The sequence below is a fragment of the Bos javanicus genome, chromosome 7, assembly GCF_032452875.1.
Source record: "Bos javanicus breed banteng chromosome 7, ARS-OSU_banteng_1.0, whole genome shotgun sequence".
NCBI lineage: Eukaryota > Metazoa > Chordata > Mammalia > Artiodactyla > Bovidae > Bos > Bos javanicus.
In genome coordinates, this window is record NC_083874.1 from 22,265,156 (window position 1) to 22,283,709 (window position 18,554).

Here is an 18,554-nt window from a genome sequence, read left to right on the forward strand (position 1 = left end):
AATGTTGAGCTTTAAGCCAACTTTTTCACTCTCCTCTTTCACTTTCATCAAGAGGCTCTTTAGTTTTTCTTCCCTTTCTGCCATAAAGGTGGTGTCATCTGCATATCTGCATCTGCATATCCTTCAACTAAAAAATAAATTTTTTAAAAATAAAGAAGCCTGCTGCTGCTGCTGCTAAGTCACTTCAGTCATGTCCGACTCTGTGCAACCCCATAGACGGCAGCCCACCAGGCTCCCTTGTCCCTGGGATTCTCCAGGCAAGAATACTGGAGTGGGTTGCCATTTCCTTCTCCAATGCGTGAAAGTGAAAAGTAAAAGGGAAGTCACTCAGTTGTGTCCAACGCTCAGCGACCCCATGGACTGCAGCCCACCAGGCTCCTCCACCCATGGGATTTTCCAGGCAAGGGTACTGGAGTGGGGTGCCATTGCCTTCTCTGAAAGAAGCCTGAGTATGAGTATGTTTTAAATGCTAGTAAAAAAGTTATAGTAGAGAGAGAATGGAAGTGGAAGGATAATTAAGAATTCAAGTTACATTCAACTTTTTCTACTAAATTGAAAGATAAATCTTTTATATAGAGTTTATTTATTCCTGTGAAACCTGGAGGTTTTGAGGTAAAGATATTTTAAAGAATTCTTTCTCCTGTCAGATTGTTCAAGTTAGGTTGTTCTAAAACTATTACAAAATCAGTCATTAAAATCAATTTTTTTTCAAATTTGAGTTCTATTTTCTGTACTTTAGATGTAACAACAGGTTAAATAATTAACACTAATGTATATTTTTGTTATAGATAATGCATCTTGTGGAGTTTTACTTGCTGAGAAAAATTACCCTTCGACCCCTGGGGAAAAAAAAGAAAAAGTAAGTATTGAAGCAGAATAACCTTATAAACCATAAATTTTCTTAATATAGAAAATACTTTTTTCTTTTAGATAATACTTTATATGAATTATTTTTCAGCTATTTAAACCAATAATTGAAAACATTTTTAGAGTTTATCATATTACATTATTGTTGCATGCATATATACTCTATAAATTTAATGAAAGAGGATTAAAATGTACAATTTTTCCAATTTCTTTTTGGATAATTGGATATCTGTTAGTAATTTAAAGTGACAATAATGCATTTGCTTTGTAGTCAAAACATAGTAACAATGTTCTATGTTAAGGAATTATAAATCAGTACATTAGGCCTGGAATCTAGTGGTCTTCGGGGAGGAATTCGAACTTGACTTTGTATATAGCAGTAGCTACTATTGGAGTGGCTACTCAATGTAAGCATTACTCTAAGCATTTTTTGTTAATTATATGTTTTTATAGCATTCCTGTTATGTAAGGTTTTCATTTATTTTTTAGCTATTTTATAGCTGAGGAAAATGAGGTTTAAGTGTTAACCAATATGCTTGAGGAATTTATGGCAAGTCTTCCTTGATCTGAAGCCTATACTTTTTTCACTCTACCATACTGTCATTGTATAACTGGGGAGCAGATTGAAAGAGGGCAAGACTGTCAGCAAGAAGATTCATTACAAAGATTTTTGGTGGGAGATTGTGGTAGCTTTAACTAGGATGTTTTGTAGGACATATGAAAAAATGTGCATGGATTCAAGATATTTTGCCTGTAGAGTTCATGGATTGGATATAGAGGCAGAAAGAGTGAGTGGTGTCAAGAAAGACTTCTAGGTTTGTGTCTTAAGCAGTTTTGATGGATAAAGGTGCTATATAATGTGATAGGATAAGCATGAGGTCTGAATGCACATGAAGATGAAAATGTTGGAAGCACCACTGGCTGCAAGTTTGCAGGTCAGAAAAATAAAAGAGGAGTGTACAATATTACAGATATTTTAGAATGTATAGTATTGGACGAAATCACTTGGGAAAGAGTATCTAGAGAGTAAGGAAGAGAAAGGTATCCAGGATCAATTCTTGGAAAATTCTACAGCCAGATGGAAAAGAAAGAGTGGACAGAGAGGAGGGGAAAATAAACAGTGTATGGTTTCGTAGAAGATAAGGGAGGAGGACTTTTGCTCCTAAAAGGGAGAGTGGCCAGTTTTGCCGAACGCTGCTGCTTGCAGGTCGTGTTATAAAGAATTTTGGAAAATTGGAGGACTTCCAGTTTCTGATCTAACACGAAAGGAATTTAGAAATCATTGCTCTGTCCTAGCAAGTAGAAACCTGAACAAACTGAAAAATCAGCAACGCTTTATAGATCTGTCAAAGAAGTAAGGTCGCATGGTAAACTGCTACACCAGATCATGGAAAGACAGACAGGTGGATACAGAGAATATTGACTTACCAGAGCAGAAACACATGAACAGAAACCTCCCTGAGAACCAGTGCTGGGGTGGGAAAACCAAAAATGTCGTTGATGAATTTCTGAGGCTCATTGTGGACAACTCAAGAGGAACCCATTCATCACAGGAACCTCCACACTTCTGTGAGTTTTACCTGCAGAAACTGTACCAGATCCTCATAATGAATATCAGTGAAGAATACCCTCATGGTTCTGGTAGTGGGAAGGGAAAAGAAACCATTTTGAAATACCTCAACCATTTTGAAATATTCTGTTTTTCTTAACAAATCCTGCTCTCAAGAGAAGGTGTTTAAGATCCTAACTTGCTGGGGTTTTAGAAGGCAAGGGCAACCCACTCCAGTACTCTTGTCTGGAAAATCCCATGGATGCAGGAGCCTGGGGGGCTGCAGTCCATGGGGTCGCTAAGAGTTGGACATGACTGAGCGACTTCACTTTCACTTTTCACTTTCATGCATTGGAGAAGGAAATGACAACCCACTCCAGTGTTCTTGCCTGGAGAATCCCAGGGACGGGGGAGCCTGGTGGGCTGCCGTCTCATGGGGTCACACAGAGTCGGACATGACTGAAGCAGCTTAGCAGCAGTAACCTACCTGGGGAAGGGAAATACCTGATTCCAGCCAGCTCTGCCCTTCCAGTGGAGAAAGGAAATTACCCAGTTCTAGCTCCCTCTAGCCTTCCACATCGGGGAATGGAAGTACCCAACTACTACAGGATGGTCCTTTCTAGCCATCCTGTCTCAATTTGCAGGGAGGGGAACTAAGAAGGACTGGTGATGTTCACAGTCCAGGGGCATAGGCTCAATAAAATACTGACTTAATCATAGAATTGTAGAAGGCTTCCCCTCTCCCCCCACAATTTATCAGTGCATTATGAAAGACTATTCACCGCAGTTGTTATTACCCAGTACAACATGTCTACCTTTTAGCAAAAATTGCAAGCCATACTAAAGGCCAGAAATTACTGTTTAAAGAGACTGAATAAGCATTGGAACCAGAGTCAGATATTACAGTACTGTTAGAATTATAACCAATTTGAATTATATTTCAAACCAGAAATATAAAATAATTGTAATTAATATGCTAAGGCAGTTACAGGAAAAAGTAGACAACATGCAATATAAGCAGAGAGATGGAAATTCTAAGAATAATCAGAAAAGGAATGCTTGAGATCAAAAATACTATAGCAGAAATGAAGAATGCTTTACCTATTTTAAGAAAGTTTTATCTTTAAACTTTGAAGTTAGAGAATTATAGATAGAAATACATATCCCATTTTAATTATAACACACATCCATATAACAATAAAAACAGGACATCTGAGAAGTGATACAAATGTTTTTAAAGCACTGTGAAATGTGTCTTAGGATTCTGAATTTGTTTCAGCCTGAAAAAGATCCTGAACCTAGAGATACAAATTTTCAAACAACGTTAAGCTCTCGTCGTCTAAAAATCAAGGTTCCATCATCTCACCAGAGGTCTGTTGTAGAAAGCAGTGCAGGTAAATCAGTTGCTAAAGTTCTGCTGCCTCAGCCTCTCAAACCTGCATTGGTAAGCACTGTTCTTTTATTAGCTGGTTCTTGAAAAGATTGTAAAATGAAAATGTACTTATTAGAAAGATTTAGATGTACATAACTTCTTAGCAAAGCTAGGAAAAATTGCAGAGAATCTATATACTTACAGCTATATGCAGGCAGGTATGTTTTAAATGGACTGACAGTTGACAATTGGTTTGCTTGAGACCACTGGGAAAGATTATTCAGCAGAATTAAGAGTTCAAGTGCCATATTGGAGGGGGTAATACTGGAGAAAGAAGAGCAGGGAGGAAGGAAGATTGGGGTGAAATAGCCTTAGTCTTCAATGCAGAGCTGACAAAAGCTCTCCCAGTAGGGAGGTCTGGAGCATAGATTGTCCATTACAGGAATCTTACATTGGGCTGCTATGTTCAAATGTTGGCTGAGGCTTGCCCAAGAAGGTAATGGCTTCAACCTAAAAGCTGAAGCAGATTCTAAAGCTGTTGCAGCTGGGAGCTATCAGGTAACCGTGCTCCTTCAGTGGAGCAGCATGTATCATATGTAACATTTGCGTGACAGTTCCTAGGGTAGAATAATCCCTGTTGTTCAGATGAACATATTGAAAGATTATATAGCTAACAAATTAGAGAGCTAACAGATTTAGTGTGCTAGGTAAATGTACCTATAAATTTTTTGATAAAAGTTTCCTAATAAATATTCTAAATTATGTCTTGAACAACTAGTTTAAGAGATTTCTAAGCCAGAAGAGTGAAAGGAAGAAAAGATGAAAGAAAAAAAGAAACCTAACACAACTTCCCTATGATGTTCAAATTTTATGAGTTTGGGTTCCAGGCTTCTCAGCATATACTGACACCTATTCAAAGAGGTTTATCATTTGTACCACTTGGAGTTTTTTTGAAGTTGTTTAACCCAGCTCAAGTCAAACAGTTCTTTAATTACCTGTCTAGTGGTTTAAAATTGAGTTAGTAGATTAAAATGCTATTACTGTGACACATTATGATCTAGTATAAAATTATAAAATTTTGTGTTTACTGTATTAATTTATTTCTTTCTGCTGTTCAATTCTCTGTTTCACAAAATACTGATAGAACGCACATTCCAGTACTTCTGATAAGAAAAGCAGAGGCCTGTTAACAAGTACTCCATCTTCGCAAACACCTGGTTTAGTGGTAAGTGTTATTATTATCATTTAGCACTTGTAGTATCTGTTTTCTGGCTCTCTGTTCTCTTTTTCTATTTCTCCTAGACTAGGGGAATATTGCACATAGTAATGTCTGTATTTTCTGTTGCATAAACATATTTTCACTGGAAGTACTCTATATACTGTTATACATGAAAGAATTATTTTTATTCTTTAAAAAATTTTTTTACTGTGGAAAAAATACATAACATAAAATTTACCCTTGTAATCATTTTTAAATGTACAGTTCAAGTACATGCACATTGTTGTAACCATCATCCATACTCAGAAATTTTTCATCTTGTAAAACTGAAATTTCATACCCATTGAATAGTGAATTCCCCATTCCTTCCTCCTCCAGTTCCTTGTAACCACCATTCTACTTTTTGTCTCTATGAATTTGACTGTTCTAGGCATTTCATATAAATGAACCATATGGTATTTGTCTTTTTTGTGACTGACTTATTTCACTCAACATAATGTCTTCACGGTTCATCAATGTTGAAGAATATGTCAGGACTTATGTCCTTGTTTAAGGCTGAATAATATTCCATTGTATGAATGTACCACATTTTGTTTATCCATTCTTCTGTTGTTGGACATTTGGTTGCATCCATCTTTTGGCTATTGTAAATAATGTTGCTATGGACATGGGTATACAAATATCTCTTTGTGGCCCTGTTTTGAATTCATTTGGTATATTATTCAAAGTGAAATTGCTGATCCTTTGTTAACTCTCATTGTAGCTTTTTGAGGAACAACCATACTTTTTTCCATGTCAGCTGCACTATTTTACATTCCCACCAATTTACAAGGGTTCCAATTTCTCTACATCCTTGTCCACACTTATTATTTTCTGTGTGTGTGTGTTTTTTTTAAATAACAGGTGTAAGATGGTATCTCCTTGTGGTTTCGATTTGTATTTCTCTAATGGCTAATGATGCTGAGCATCTTTTCACATGCTTATTGGTCATTTTGTATCTTCTTTTGAGAAATGTCGGTTCAAGTCCTTTGTTCATTTTTAAAATCAGGTTGTTAATTTTTTTGTTGTTGAGTTGTAAGAGTTCTTTATATATTCTAGATATGAACCCCTTATCAGATATATGGTTTACAAATATTTACTGTCATTCTGTGGGTTACCTTTTCATTCTGTTGATAGTACCCTTTGATGCACAAAAGTTTTAAATTTTTTTAAATTTAATTTTTAAATTAATTTATTTAATTTAATTGGAGGCTAATTACTTTACAATATTGTGGTGGTTTTGCCATACATTGACATGTAGTCCAGTTTATCTTTTGTTCTTGTTTTTGTTGTCTGTGCTTTTGTGACATATCGAAGAAGTCATTATTAAATGCAATATCATGAAGTTTTCTCCCTGTATTTTCTTCTAAGAATCTATAATTTGCCTCTTACCCAGCCAGGGTTCTTCTGAGGTTCAACTGAACAGCAGGTATACAGCTTGCAAGTAGAGCAAGATCAGGTGTGCCTCTTCAGTGCAAGCAGTCCTCACAGGAGCTCATATAGTAGCTTGCACAGCAGTCTGGAGAGAGCTCAGATACAAGGAGATGAGATTCAGTATGTTTTATAATAACACCTAGACGTAGCTTCCAGGGTCCCCACAAGGGACATGCCTAATTACAAGAGTCAGGGAAGCCCATAATGTGTGTTTTCTAGCATTTTAAAAATTTACATTGTATGTATAATTCCTCAAAATTAGATATCATTTTTACCCTAAGCAGTGTTGCCTAGTAATATAGTTGACATTTTTACCTTTATCAGATTCTTAGTGGAACAGAGCTGGAGAGTTAACCAAAGATCACTTTTGCAAGATGGGAAAACGGTATTCTGTGAACACTCTGCTCACAGTCTTTCTAGTTTTCTAAAGATTAATATTTTTCCTAGAAAATGACTTTCTTTTTTTATTCATTTTTGTTTTATCTTTTGGGTTAATATATATATATATATATGAGAAATGTGTTTAAAAATGATTTTTCCCCTACAAAACTAATTAATTGACTATTTTGTAAATACCAACATCTTTTTAAAATTGAGCCATAATTCACATTTTTTAAAATTCACCTTGCTGAAGTATGAATTCAGTGACTTTTAGTGTACTCATAAGCTTGTGCAACCACTACTACAATCTAATTAAAGAACATTTTTCATCACCCCCTTAGCAGTCACTTATCATTCCTCCTATCTCATCCTCCAGCTTCTGGAAGTTACTAATCTACTTTCTATCTCTTTAAAGTTTGCTTATTGTGGCCGTTCCATATAAATTGTATCATACAGTATGTGGCTTTTTGTGTCTAACTGCTTTCACTTACCATAATATTTTTAAGATTTATCCATGTTACAGCATTTATCAGTATTTTGTTTATTTATGGCTGAATAACGTCTCATATTAAGGATATACCACATTTTATTTACTAATTCATCAGTTTATGGGTATTTGAATGAATAGCAGTGCTATGAGTGTTCATGGACAAGTCTGTGTGTGGATATATGTTTTCAGTTTTCTTGGGTGTATATCACCCCAGTCAATTTAGAACATTTTTATCACCACACACACAAAAAAACCCATTCCTTTTAACCATTGCCATTATCACTTTATTCCTCCATCCCACTATCTGGTCCCAAGCAACCACTAATCCACTTTTTATCTCAATAGATTTCCTAGATATTTATTCACATTTACGTGAATAAAATCATATGTAGCCTTTTGTGACTAACGTCTTTTAGTTTAGCATATTTTCAAGGTTAGTATATACCAGTACTTCTTTCCTTTTTGTGGCCTAATAATAGTATTCATGACCACTTGAGTTGTTTCTGCCTTTGAGCTATTATTAATAATGAGGAGCTACAAACATTCAGATACAACTTTTGTGTGGATGTGCGTTTTCATTTCTCTTGAGCATATAGCTAGACGTAAAATTGCAGAGTTATATGGTGACTCTGTGGTTAATAATTAGAGGATTGATAGGCTGTTTTCCAAAGTGGTTGAACAATTTTACATTCCCAGCAGCAGTATGAGTGTCTTGATTGTCTGTATTCTTACCAACACTTACCATCATCCATCTTTTGGCCATGTGAAGTAGTATATCATTGTGATTTTGCAATAGAGCTTATTGGCCTTATGTGTATCTTCTTTGGAGAAATGTCTACTCAGATCCTCTTCATTTAAAGTTAGGCTATTAGTCTTTTTATTGTTGAGTTGTAAGTGTTATTTATATGTTCCAGATACTAGACCCTTATCAGATAAATAATTTTTAAATGTTTTCTCCCATTTTGTAGGTAAATATTTAGTGTCTTTTAATAAATAAAAATACTTTTGAGAGCGCTTAGTGGCTTGACATTTTAAGGTCTACATTTTTTTAATTTTTTTTATTGAATGAGTCTATTTGCCCTTTGGTTCATTCCATAGCTTGCTGCCACCAAATGGGTCATTTAGATTCCCCTCAATTCCAAGTTGCCATTCCTTGGCTGGCTTCCCTGAAAGGAGGCCAGTTGACTCAGGGCTTCTAAGGATTTTCATTTTCTAGGGTCTCACTTTCAGGTGACCTTTTTAACACTGTTTCAAAATACACATTGATAGGCCTGAAGTTGTTCTGTCTCCCTACGAGGAAGAGGAGCTGGGAAAGGGCAGATGCCCCCAGTCCCCACTCAGCCAGTTGATAATTCATTCTGGGCACACATACATGTGGTATAGCCTAGGTTCAGGCCAGGTTACTGTAGTCAGATCTGGCGCCTCAACATGACAGAGCTTCTTGAAATCCAAAACTAAGGAGTATGGGTCGTGACTTTGGCTTTAAATATTTTGATTTTGATGTAGAAATATGTGGTAAGTTGAGAAACCTGATAATGATATGGGTATGGCGCTCTGGAACAAGGTAGAGATTTTAAAAATCTCTAGTGTACAGTGGTAGGCAAAAAGAAGGCAAAGGCAGAACACTGGGGAAGGCTAACAGTTAAGGGAAGATCAGGGAAATTAGTCCATGAGGTGTAGTTGCTGGGTAGGTGAATTTCATTTAGTGGGCACTTCAGTTCAGTCACTCAGTCATGTCTGACTCTTTGTGACCCCATGAACTGTAGCATGCCAGGCCTCCCTTTCCATCACCAACTCCCAGAGTTTACCCAAACTCATGCCCATTGAGTCGGTGATGCCATCTAACCATCTCATCCTCTGTTGTCCCCTTCTCCTCCTGCCCCCAATCCCTCCCAAAATCAGAGTCTTTTCAAATGAGTCAGCTCTTTGTATCAGGTGGCAAAAATACTGGAGTTTCAGCTTCAACATCAGTCCTTCCGATGAACACCCAGGACCAATTTCCCTTAAGATGGCCTGGTTGGATCTCCTTGCAGTCCAAGGGACTCTCAAGAGTCTTCTCCAACACCACAGTTCAAAAATATCAATTCTTCTGCTCTCAGCCCTCTTTATAGTCTAACTCTCACATCCATACATGACTACTGGAAAAACCATAGCCTTGACTAGACGGACCTTTGTTGACAAATGTCTCTGCTTTTTAATATGCTGTCTAGGTTGGTCATCGGAGAAGGCAATGGCACCCCACTCCAGTACTCTTGCCGGGAAAATCCCATGGATGGAGAAGCCTGGTGGGCTACAGCCCATGAGGTCGCTAAGAGTCAGACACGACTGAGCGACTTCACTTTCACTTTTCACTTTCATGCATTGGAGAAGGAAATGGCAACCCACTCCAGTGTTCTTGCCTGGAGAGTCCCAGGGATGGGGGAGCCTGGTGGGCTGCCATCTATGGGGCTACACGGAGTCAGACACGACTGAAGCAACTTAGCAGCAGCAGGTTGGTCATAAATTTCCTTCCAAGGAGTAAGCGTCTTTTAATTTCATGGCTGCAATCACCATCTGCAGTGATTTTGGAGCCCCCCAAAATAAAGTCTGTTACTATTTCCACTGTTTTCCCATCTATTTGCCATGAAGTGATGGGACCACTTAATATGTATAAATTAAATGATACTTTAGCAAATGAAAATTCTTATTTAAAAATAATTTTAAAGCTAATGAGCCTTGTACTATTCTTTATAGATTTATTTGTTCCCAGTTAAATATGCATCTTTTGAAGAGGTATTTCTAAATATCAGCAATTATATTAATTCAGATAAAATTATTCATATGTCAAGCTCACAAGAAAATCATTCAATTGAGAGAGTAGTTCAACTTTTCTTTGGTTACTTAAAAATGATTGTTTTGCAGTATTGTACTTCTACAAGAGTAATGTATTCTTTTATAGATTGATTTGTCCTCAGTGCAAAAAGCATCTTTTGAAGAACTATTTCCAAATGTCAGCAATTATGTTAATTCAGATGAAATTGTTCCTGTGTCAACTTTGCAAGACAGTTCTTCAAATGAGGTAGTAGTTTCAAATTTTCCTTCACTTACTAAAAGAAATAATTACTTTTATATTGGATACTTTGTATATGAGATACTTTAAGAGATCTGTAACTCAGTTGAGGCTAACATCATCTACATGTGGAGTCAGCTATCAGATATCACTCCAAATAAAGGATATTAGGCTGTCACTTTGCATCATCAAGACCTAGGAATATAAAAAACCCAGATGAAATAGTATTATCCTACTTGGATCCAAAACTCAGTATGTCTGTACATAGAAATTGTTGACATCAACTTAGTTGTGTTAGCAAGAATATATGGAAGTACTAACAAAATGCATAACTCTTAAGAGCCATGGCAGGGGGGTGGGGGGATGGGAGTAAAGACAGAGGATGACTGGAAAAAGAGAGGAGAACAGAAGCGGGGGGAGAGAGAGAAAGAGACAGAGAAAAGGGAGAGAGGGCAGACAAGAGAGAGAAAGAATAAGACACGAAAAGGGCAGAGAGATAAAGAAATAAAAATGCAGAACTTAGGAATGGGTGGTAGTTTATTGTAGCTAGACCCCAGTGTGACCCTAAGGTGAAGATGGGGATGCAGATGGTGAGGAAAAAGCTAGAGATGAGATTGTAGAGATAAGTAGAGGCCAACATCAAAGATGGTCTTATAATCCTTGTTAAGGAATTTGGATTTTTCTGGAGGGGGTGCTGGTAAGAGTTTGTAAACAGGAGATATGAATGTTCTAGTATAAAGTTTATTTTGGCTCCCAGGGTGGAGAAAGGCTGAGACTAGAGGCAACTTGAGGGATAATCTTCCAGAGAAAGGAAGAGAAAGAAAGAATATAGGATAAGAGGCTTAAGGATATTTAAAAGGGTTTAAAATAGGAGTTTAGGGGAATGGAAGAACTAGGGAAACCCAAAATTATAGCCCATTGCGGAGAGCCTTGTTGAGACTGGGAACTGTTACTTAAAAAAAAAAGATTCTTTGTTGAGCCATGATATAATTGACATACAATGAGCTACAAATATTTAAAGTGTGCAATTTAAATTTCTTACATATATGAGCACCCTTGAAACCATCAGCACAATCAAGATAGTGAAAATACTCATCACCAAAAGTTGACATTGGTATGGTGGTGGTTTAGTCATTAAGTCATATCTGACTCTTGTGACCCATAGATGGTAGCCCACCAGATTCCTCTGTTCATGGGATTTCCCAGGAAAGAATACTGGAGTGGGTTGCCATTTCTTTCTCTGGGGGATCTTCCCAACCCAGGGATTGAATCTGGGTCCCCTGTATTGCAGGTGGTCTCCTATATTGCATGTGTTTTCTTTACCACCTGAGCCACCAGGAAAGCCTGGTATTGATATACACAATCATATTTACAAAGCAGAAATAGAGACACAGACATAGAGAACAAGTCTATGGATACCAAGGCGAAAAGAGGGCAATGGGGTGAATTGGGAATTTAGGATTGACATACATATATTAGTGATGCCATGTATAAAATAGATAACTAGTGAGAACCTTCTGTATAGCCCAGGGAACTCTACTCAATGCTGTATGGTGACCTAAATGGGAAGAAAATCCAAAAATGGAATATATCTATATATATATCTGATTCACTTTGCTGTACAGTAGACACTAACACAATATTATAAAGTGACTATACTCTAATAAAAGTAAAAAAAAAAGTTTTCCTGTATATAAGCATCTTTGAAACCACCACCACAATCAAGATAGTGAAAATATTCATCACCAGAAGTTTCCTCCTATAATATTACAATTTCTTTCTTCATGCCCCGCAAGCAACTACTTATCTAGTTACTGTCATAACAGATTGGATTTTGGAGTCCTTCAAGACAGAGAGAGTTGTTTTTTTTTTAGTCTGACTTCTTTCACTCAGCATGGCTATTTTGAGATTCAGCCATATTGTTGAGTATATCAATCAGTTTCAGTTCAGTTGCTCAGTCGTGTCTGACTCTTTGTGACCCCATGGACTGCAGCACGCCAGGCATCCCTGTCCATCACCAACTCCCAGTGTTTACTCAAACTCATATTCATTGAGTCAGTGATGCCATTCAACCATCTCATCCCCTGCTGTCCCCTTCTCCTCCCATCCTCAATCTTTCTCAGCATCAGGGTCTTTTCCAGTGAGTCAGTTCTTCACATCAGGTGACCAAAGGATTGGAGTTTCAGCTTCAGCATCAGTCCTTCCAATGAATATTCAGCAATGATTTCCTTTTGGATGGACTGGTTGGGTCTCCTTGCTGTCCAGACTCTCAACAGTCTTCTCCAATACCACAGTTCAAAAGAATCAGTTCTTTGGCGCTCAGCTTTCTTTATAGTCCAACTCTCACATCCATACATGACTATGGGAAAAACCATAGCCTTGACTAGATGGACCTTTGTTGGCAAAGTAATGTCTCTGCTTTTTAATATGCTGTATAGGTTGGTCATAACTTTTCCAAGGAGCAAGTGTCTTTTAATTTCATGGCTGCAGTCACCATCTGAAGTGATTGTGGACCCCAAATAATAAAGTCACTGTTTCCACTGTTTCCCCATCAATTTGCCGTGAAGTGATGGGACCAGATGCCATGATCTGAGTTTTCTGAATGTTGAGTTTTAAGCCAACTTTTTCACTCTTCTCTTTCACTTTCATCAAGAGGCTCTTTAGTTTTTCTTCCCTTTCTGCCATAAGGGTGGTGTCATCTGCATATCTGAGGTTATTGATGTTTCTCCCGGCAATCTTGATTCCAGCTTGTGCTTCATCCAGTCCAGCATTTCTCATGATGTACTCTGCATATGAGTTAAAGAAGCAGAGTGACAGTATACAACCTTTACGTACTTCTTTCCCATTTTGGAACCAGTCTGTTGTTCCATGTCCAGTTCTAACTGTTGCTTCTTGACCTGCATACAGTTCTCAGGAAGCAGGTCAGGTGATCTGGTATCCATTTCTTGAAGGATTTTCCATATTTTGTTGTGTATCAGTTTGTTGTGTTTGAGTGTATCAATAGTTTGTTCCTTTTTATTGCTAAGTAATATTTCATTGCATGGTATACCATAATTTATTTACCCATTCATCTATTTATGGACATTTATATTATTTAGCTGCTTGGAACATTTCAGTGAAGTATTTGTATTAACAAAGAATCTCTCCATAATCAAACTTTAGTGAGGCTATCCTGAACTCTCTTCTAAACTAGGCCTTGACCTTGGGCTTCCATGTCCATCCTTGAATATGATTTTAGCAAGAATTCTGCTCACCAGTTTACAGAAAGTCCTCCACCTCTGATATCTGATCATTCTGGCTGCCTTTAGCATGCTGGCATATTAAGTCTAAATCAGTTCCTGGACCTAGTTTCAATGAGTGTATTGATGGGGAGGGTTTTCCTTCACTTAACAAACAAGCAAATTCCAGGCACCAGCTGGGTATCCTAGAAAGTGAAAGTGAAAGTCGCTCAGTCTTGTCTGACTCTTTGTGGCCCCTTGGGCTATACAGTCCATGGAATTCTCCAGGCCAGAATACTGGAGTGGGTAGCCTTTCCCTTCTCCAGGGCATCTTCCCAACCCAGGGAATGAACCCAAGTCTCCTACATTGCAGGTGGATGAAATTCAACCCAATTCTGACACTACCCAGAGACAGCAACAGATTCCACAGGTAAAGGGCTCTGTCCTACAGGAACACCTTATACTTCAGACACCAATTGCAAGCCCAGGTTATTACCTGTGTTTCTGACAGGCTGGCTACAAATTGGAGGTTCCATTACCTGTCTCCTGAGACTTCAGACTCCAGTCACAAGTCCTTTACTTCTAACTTACTGGCTGTAAATCAGAAGTTCTCACAACTCTCTCCTTGGGTTTGATTAATTTTCTATAGTGGCTCATAGAACTCAGAAAAACATTTTACTCACTAAATTACTGTTTTATTATAAAAGGATATGATTCAGGAACAGCCAGATAGATGAGGTGCATAGAGCAAAGTATGGTGGACGGGTGCAGAAGGTCCATGCTTTCTCTTGGAGTGCCATTCTCCCCAGTCTCACCAAGATGCTCTTTGAACCCTGTCCTTTTGGAATTTTATGGAGACTTCATTACATAGGCATGATTGATTAAATCAATGGTCATTGGTGATTCATTCAACCTCTAGCTACTCTCTCCTCCCTTATGAGAAGATGTTATGGTATGGGCCTGAAAGTCCTAATCCTCTAATTACATAGTTGGTTTCCCTCACAACCAGCCGCTATCCTAGCTATAGTTCAAAAGTCACTTTATTAATGTAACAAAAGACACCTCATTTCTCTTATCACCTAGGGAATTTCAGCTCTATGCCAGAAATGGGGGCAAAGATCAAATATATATTTCCTATCATAAATCATAGTATCTTAGATAAGTTTAGCAAGAATCTCCTTACCCTTGATGTCTCTCCTCTTAGCAGTTTTCCCATCCTCTGATGCTTTCACTGTTCATTGGTTTTAAATCCCCAGCTATCTTTGCTGTATTTGGAATTGGACACAACCTCTCTCTGCTATTGCAATACCACTATTGCAAGTTTTGAATAGAACTTTCCTTATTGTTTTAGCAAGTGTTATAATACACATTCTTTTACAGTATAGGTGTATATTTTCTTCCCTCTTGGATAAATACCTAAAAATGGAAATTGCCAAGCTGTTTTCCAAGTAGTTATACCATCTTACATTTCTACTAGCAGTGTTTTTTTTTTTTTTTTGAGTTTTCTGTTTTAATTTTATTTTATTTTTAAACTTTACAATATTGTATTAGTTTTGCCAAATATCGAAATGAATCTGCCACAGGTATACATTTATTCCCCATCCTGAACCCTCCTCCCTCCTCCCTCCCCATACCATCCCTCTGGGTTGTCCCAGTGCACCAGCCCCAAGCATCCAGTATCGTGCATCGAACCTGGACTGGCAACTCATTTCATACATGATATTATACATGTTTCAATGCCATTCTCCCAAATCTTCCCACCCTCTCCCTCTCCCACAGAGTCCATAAGACTGTTCTATACATCAGTGTCTCTTGTTGTCTCATACACAGGGTTATTGTTACCATCTTTCTAAATTCCATATGCGTTAGTATACTGTATTGGTGTTTTTCTTTCTGACTTAATTCACTCTGTATAATAGGCTCCAGTTTCATCCACCTCATTAGAACTGATTCAAATGTATTCTTTTTAATGGCTGAGTAATACTCCATTGTGTATATGTACCACTGCTTTCTTATCCATTCATCTGCTGATGGACATCTAGGTTGCTTCCATGTCCTGGCTATTGTAAACAGTGCTGCGATGAACATTGGGGTACATGTGTCTCTTTCCCTTCTGGTTTCCTCAGTGTGTATGCCCAGCAGTGGGATTGCTGGATCATAAGGCAGTTCTATTTCCAGTTTTTTAAGGAATCTCCACACTGTTCTCCATAGTGGCTGTACTAGTTTGCATTCCCACCAACAGTGTAAAAGTCTTCCCTTTTCTCCATACCCTCTCCAGCATTTATTGCTTGTAGACTTTTGGATCACAGTCATGCTGACTGGCATGAAATGGTACCTCATAGTGGTTTTGATTTGCATTTCTCTGATAATGAGTGATGTTGAGCATCTTTTCATGTGTTTGTTAGCCATCTGTATGTCTTCTTTGGAGAAATGTCTATTTAGTTCTTTGGCCCATTTTTTGATTGGGTCATTTATTTTTTTGGAATTGAGCTGTAGGAGTTGCTTGTATATTTTTGAGATTAGTTGTTTGTCAGTTGCTTCATTTGCTATTATTTTCTCCAATTCTGAAGGCTGCCTTTTCACCTTGCTAATAGTTTCCTTTGATGTGCAGAAGCTTTTAAGTTTAATTAGGTCCCATTGGTTTATTTTTGCTTTTATTTCCAATATTCTGGGAGGTGGGTCATAGAGGATCCTGCTGTGATGTATGTCATAGAGTGTTTTGCCTATGTTCTCCTCTAGGAATTTTATAGTTTCTGGTCTTACGTTTAGATCTTTAATCCATTTTGAGTTTATTTTTGTGTATGGTGTTAGAAAGTGTTCTAGTTTCATTCTTTTACAAGTGGTTGACCACTTTTCCCAGCACCACTTGTTAAAGAGATTGTCTTTAATCCATTGTATATTCTTGCCTCCTTTGTGAAAGACAAGTTGTCCATATGTGTGTGGATTTATCTCTGGGCTTTCTATTTTGTTCCATTGATCTATATTTCTGTCTTTGTGCCAGTACCATACTGTCTTGATAACTGTGGCTTTGTAGTAGAGCCTGAAGTCAGGTAGGTTGATTCCTCCAGTTCCATTCTTCTTTCTCAAGATAGCTTTGGCTATTCTAGGTTTTTTGTATTTCCATACAAATTGTGTAATTATTTGTTCTAGCTCTGTGAAAAATACCACTGGTAGCTTGATAGGGATTGCGTTGAATCTATAAATTGCTTTGGGTAGTATACTCATTTTCACTATATTGATTCTTCCAATCCATGAACATGGTATATTTCTCCATCTATTAGTGTCCTCTTTGATTTCTTTCACCAGTGTTTTATGGTTTTCTATATATAGGTCTTTAGTTTCTTTAGGTAGATATATTCCTAAGTATTTTATTCTTTCTGTTGCAATGGTGAATGGAATTGTTTCCTTAATTTCTCTGTTTTCTCATTATTAGTGTCTAGGAATGCAAGGGATTTCTGTGTGTTGATTTTATATCCTGCAACTTTATTATATTCATTTATTAGTTCTAGTAATTTTCTGGTGGAGTCTTTACGGTTTTCTATGTAGAGGATCATGTCATCTGCAAATAGTGAGAGTTTTACTTCTTCTTTTCCAATTTGGATTCCTTTTATTTCTTTTTCTGCTCTGATTGCTGTGGCCAAAACTATGTTGAATAGTAATGGTGAAAGTGGGCACCCTTGTCTTGTTCCTGACTTTAGAGGAAATGCTTTCAATTTTTCACCATTGAGGATAATGTTTGCTGTGGATTTGTCATATATAGCTTTTATTATGTTGGGGTATGTTCCTTCTAGTCCTGCTTTCTGGAGAGTTTTTATCATAAATGGATGTTGAATTTTGTCAAAGGCTTTCTCTGCATCTATTGAGATAATCATATGGTTTTTATTTTTCAATTTGTTAATGTGGTGTATTACATTGATTGATTTGTGGATATTGAAGAATCCTTGCATCCCTGGGATAAAGCACACTTGGTCATGGTATATGATCTTTTTAATGTGTTGTTGGATTTGCATCTATGTTCATCAGTGATATTGGCCTGTAGTTTTCTTTTTTTGTGGCATCTTTGTCAGGTTTTGGTATTAGGGTGATGGTGGCCTCATAGAAAGAGTTTGGAAGTTTACCTTCCTCTGCAATTTTCTGAAAGAGTTTGAGCAGGATAGGTGTTAGCTCTTCTCTAAATTTTTGGTAGAATTCAGCTGTGAAGCCATCTGGACCTGGGCTTTTGTTTGCTGGAAGATTTTTGATTATAGTTTCAATTTCCATGCTTGTGATGGGTCTGTTAAGATTTTCTATTTCTTCCTGGTCCAGTCTTGGAAAGTTATACGTTTCTAAGAATTTGTCCATTTCTTCCACGTTGTCCATTTTATTGGCGTATAATTGTTGATAGTAGTCTCTTATGATCCTTTGTATTTCTGTGTTGTCTGTTGTGATCTCTCCATTTTCATTTCTAATTTTATTGATTTGATTTTTCTCCCTTTGTTTCTCAATGAGTCTGGCTAATGGTTTGTCAATTTTATTTATCCTTTCAAAGAACCAGCTTTTGGCTTTGTTGATTTTTGCTATGGTCTCCTTTGTTTCTTTTGCATTTATTTCTGCTCTAATTTTTAAGATTTCTTTCCTTCTACTAACCCTGGGGTTCTTCATTTCTTCCTTTTCTAGTTGCTTTAGATGTAGAGTTAGGTTATTTATTTGACTTTTTTCTTCTTTCTTGAGGTATGCCTGTATTGCTATGAACTTTCCCCTTAGGACTGCTTTTACAGTGTCCCACAGGTTTTGGGTTGTTGTGTTTTCATTTTCATTCGTTTCTATGCAAATTTTGATTTCTTCTGTGATTTGTTGGTTATTCAGCAGCGTGTTTTTCAGCCTCCATATGTTGGAATTTTTAATAGTTTTTCTCCTGTAATTGAGATCTAATCTTACTGCATTGTGGTCAGAAAAG

General features: G+C 37.3%; 1 protein-coding gene across 3 annotated transcripts in view; it reads left to right on the forward strand.

Annotated features, from left to right (window-relative positions):
* MEIKIN (meiotic kinetochore factor) overlaps nucleotides 1–18,554 on the forward strand; it is a 138,306-nt gene that overhangs the window by 64,971 nt on the left and 54,781 nt on the right. For all 3 annotated transcript variants that reach the window (XR_009737463.1, XR_009737464.1, XM_061422862.1), the window contains exons 9-12: nucleotides 789–859; nucleotides 3,696–3,860; nucleotides 4,933–5,013; nucleotides 10,290–10,409. Coding sequence is in view for 1 of the 3 variants with exons in the window: in XM_061422862.1 (XP_061278846.1) it covers nucleotides 789–859; nucleotides 3,696–3,860; nucleotides 4,933–5,013; nucleotides 10,290–10,409 (437 nt within the window). In the remaining 2 variants the exon portion in view is untranslated. The remainder of the gene's footprint in view (nucleotides 1–788; nucleotides 860–3,695; nucleotides 3,861–4,932; nucleotides 5,014–10,289; nucleotides 10,410–18,554) is intronic.